Source organism: Raphanus sativus, unplaced genomic scaffold (assembly GCF_000801105.2).
Source record: "Raphanus sativus cultivar WK10039 unplaced genomic scaffold, ASM80110v3 Scaffold3204, whole genome shotgun sequence".
Taxonomy (NCBI): Eukaryota; Viridiplantae; Streptophyta; class Magnoliopsida; order Brassicales; family Brassicaceae; genus Raphanus; species Raphanus sativus.
This window is the reverse complement of record NW_026618511.1, coordinates 7,831-11,929: the sequence shown is the minus strand read 5'-3', so window position 1 is coordinate 11,929 and position 4,099 is coordinate 7,831. Positions and strand designations below refer to the sequence as shown.

The following is a 4,099-nucleotide window of genomic DNA, read 5'->3' as shown; positions in this document are numbered from 1 at the left end:
ATCGATTTTCAGTTTATAAAATCTAATTTTGCATTTAGAAAAGTTTTAAAACTCTTGACCGATACAAAATAAAATATTGGTCAAGGATATGCAATGAATGATTTTAATTTCGATTTTATAGATGTGTTGACTGAATTTGGGAGATCTGGCCGAAAGTGGCACAGAAAAGGATTCATGGATTTTTGTTTTTGGCCAGATTATGCATTCATGTTTATCACATCTGGTAAATTGGCCAAAGCATCCATAGGTTTAAGCTATCTCAAATAGTTTATGGTTCATAAGTTTTTATAAACAAGATTCATATAGATCTTTAGGTATTTTAATCTATTTTTGAGATACTTAAAACCTTTAGAGAATTATAACTTTTATGGATTCAACATAATTCAGAATCAAGTTTCTTATGGATCAATGGATCATAGAAACAAGATTAATATTATGGATTCATATAGATCCTTAGATTTCTTTTCAAATATAATGGTGTTCTTAGATTTTATGGATAGATTAGTTTACCCTTTTACACCACAAGAATCTGAATGGACCACCATGAGAGAGAGCTAATCCACAGATGAGCTGGTTGAGAGAGAGGTGGAGGAGCTGGCCGGAAAAACCATGAGTCGGCGACGCAGATAGTTTATGCGATTGACGATGCGTCAGAGATCGGATCGACAAGCCGTCTTCGGCAACGGATTCCTCTCGTCTTGGGCTTCAGTTTGATAGGTGGATCGTCGTCTGGCTCCACAGAGTTTGAGAGATACGGCGGTTTAAAGTTACGCCTGAATTTAAGATTTTCTGGCCGGAAAAGATGGCCGGAAAAGAGAGCTCAGGTGGAGAGCACTATCGTGCTGATAACGTGTTATAAACTAAAGAGAATGTGGAGAGTGATTTGTGAGAAAGTTGTGTGTATTTCTCATTAGCCAACACCACATTATATAGTGGTTTGTACAAGGGTTTACAAATGCTTTACAAGGAAGTAAATCTACATATTAATACTCTTGACTACATTGATGTCATACATGAAGACTTGGTCAAGGTGATGATAACGAGGTTGACTGAGTCTTCTAATCTCGGACCGGTTTATAGATGAACCGATGTAGACCGGATGTAAACCTCTTTGCACTTCCTCTTGTACTTGTTGGACTTGTCTAGTACTTGGTTAAGTACTTGGTTATGGACCATCCACACAATGGTTTATAACATCAAAAACTTACTAAATGCATCTCCAATGCATTCTATTTTTTCTTCTATTTTCTCTACAAAAATAGAGTAACTCTATTATAGAATAAACTGTTGGAGCAAAACTTACTTTATAATAGAATTACTTTATTTTTGTGAGAATTATAGAAGAGAAAATAGAATGTCATTGGAGATGCTCTAATCAATCGATTATTATTCTGTCAAAAATGTTTAGATTGTGATGTAATTGGGGAAAAGTATCTAGCCAGTGAGTCTGTATAGTTAGTTGAAAACAAATAATTTTTTGGTATGGAGTAAAATTTGTTTCTTTCTTTGACACAAAAATTGAGGGGTGAGTTTTGTTTCTTTCCTATTGTTTGGAATAAAAATCTTAGACTATGAAGCGACAACGTATCGGGCTTTAGATCTCCGTGGTGTTGATCTCCATAGTATCGCACGAGGACTCGGACATAATCTGTATGGCACTTTAGGTGTCCGAATCTCAGGAACCCTGTTACAGACAAAGTGCCATGTTATCATACAGTATCTCTAGATATCATTTTTCTTTTTTGAAAAACTAAAAATCTGTATTTTGAAATTATTTACCGAATCAATTATTTTAAAAGAATAACTGAACTGAAAACAAAGAAGATACGTATATTACTCACTGTAATCCAGAAATTTCGATTTGAGAGAAGTCAAAGTTAGTTAAGCTATCTGATGTCGCCGTCGTATGTGAGGTCATGCGTCCCTTCAGTTTTCCCGGCGGCGACTCTTCCGCCAAAGGCTGCTTTATAGCAATCACTTTGCAGCCCAAGTTTCTAGTTACATCAATCCCACTCGTTGACCATCTACACACATCAATATCGAGTAATTACTAATTCAGAATCTTTAGTTATGACCCCTTAACTTTCTAATCGATCATAATGGTACCTGTAAAGAAAGCTGTTCTGATGGAGACCCACGAGAAGCGTCGAAGCACCAATCTCTTTCACCACTTCAGCTATCGTCCTTCCATCTTCGTCTCCTTCTCTCACAATGATCTCCGTGTTCGTCTGCACGTTAACCACGATCATCCAAAAAAATCAAGAATCAAGAAAAAGTGGGATCAGAATGGTTTCATTTCACTCACGTTGAAGAAAGCGTCGCAGATTTCACGGAAAGAGAGGGCGAGATGGTATCCGTGGCGGCGGAGGAGACGCGCCGCCGTAGATTTCTTCTTGCGCGGCGGAGGAGAGATTACGTGGAGTAGGACTATGATGTCACCTTGACGGAGGAGGTTATGAAGTGCCCATTGCAACGCCGTCCTCGCCGCTTCTTTATCTTCTACAACCACCACGATCTTCCGTACGTCTTCCATTAATGTTCTCTCTCCCTTTGTGTTTGGTCTGAAAAAAGGAGAATTGAATTGGGTTCGGTTTTATGTCGTAGTTCTTGTGACTCACTTCCTCTTCTCTCTCTCATCAGCGTCTCAATATGTATATATTTTTTTTTTGAACAACTCGTCTCAATATGTATATAATAATAATAATAATAATAATAATAATAAACGTTTGAATGTTTGGAAAATTGGAATTTATGTTTGTGGAAATAAATAAATTAAAGTGGGTCGAATGTGTTTTTGAGTATGAAATCATGGACCGTGTTTTTGTTATCAATATAGAGTGAATACTATGCATTTCTTGTTTCTTTCATTGGTTGCCAATCAATTTTTTTAAAAGTCAGGAATCAATCAAAGTTTCAACAAAACAAAAATGCCAGGAATCATGGTCGGTCATTAAGTAAATTAAAAAAAATTACCATTTCATATCTCATATTCTTTTATTTTTATAATTTTTTTTTCATAATTCCGAGTTTTTATGCTATTAATTATCGAAACCATGATCTACATAGATCGGTACATTATATGCTAACATGGAATATTTGGTCGTCTTCGTGGTGCTAAGGACTTTGATATTCAAATGACATTTCAAGATTTACAACTTTAGAAACACAAAGTTCGATTTTCTTAACCAATATCAAACGGTCAAAAGTTAAACCTACTTACAAGATTTGAAGTACATATGACAACGCGTTAAGAAACCAAGCTCGCGTGTCAAGCTTTCGACTCTACAAACTTAAAAAGCCAACTACGAAGGGTCCACATAGTCCGCGTCAGCAGCTGACAAAGGCATATGACTTCCACATGTATTTGACACAACGTGTAATAAATACAAATCTCACGCGCCCTCCCCGCAGTTTTCTCGTTTCAACGTAATCATAATATGAGTTACACTCTCTCAATAAGCGCGTGTCCAACCATATAAGCTGTAAACGAATTTGCCAAAAACATTAAAAAACAATTATTTTTTGAACAAACACTAAAAACTTTAAGAACCACAAATCTATTAACAACATAATTCATAAAACTGAGCCATGAATCCGAGGACGGACGGTCCACATAATTGCTTTATATAAATATAAAGCATTCATGTGTTATTTATTTTCTTAAAAAGTATTTTTAAAGAAATAAATAGTGGGACATGACACGATCAAAATTGGTTGTATCTCAGGGATGTCTTTGTGCTTGTCTTTTCCATCACAATTCTGGAAAAGTCCGCACACTTGAGTTTCATATTCCTGTAAACTAGTTGGAAGAAAAAAGAAACTACATGTTATCTTTTTGAAAAACAAAATATTCATATTCTAAATAATATCTGTTATAATATTATTTATTAAAAATATTTAATATATAAACAGGAAAAGAAAGGAATTTATTAATCTTTAGTAATTTTCGAAAGGAGTATCTCACTCAACTTTGAGAACCATGGTGTTGGGAACATTTTTATTGATTATATAAAAAATATTTCACAGCTAAAAAGTAAAATTTTGAAAAGAGAAAGATACCATAGATTCTGATACCATATGAGAGAAACAAAGAGGTCGA

General features: G+C 35.1%; 1 protein-coding gene across 1 annotated transcript; it reads right to left on the bottom strand.

Moving 5' to 3' along the window:
* Positions 1–1,435: 1,435 nt before the first annotated feature.
* Positions 1,436–2,638, bottom strand: LOC130506409 (uncharacterized). Its single transcript, XM_057001049.1, has 4 exons — positions 2,306–2,638; positions 2,107–2,228; positions 1,842–2,024; positions 1,436–1,684 (listed from the first exon to the last, which is right to left on the bottom strand). Exons 1-4 carry the CDS (start codon positions 2,531–2,533, stop codon positions 1,570–1,572), a joined length of 648 nt encoding a protein of 215 aa, XP_056857029.1. The 5' UTR covers positions 2,534–2,638; the 3' UTR covers positions 1,436–1,569.
* Positions 2,639–4,099: the final 1,461 nt, after the last annotated feature.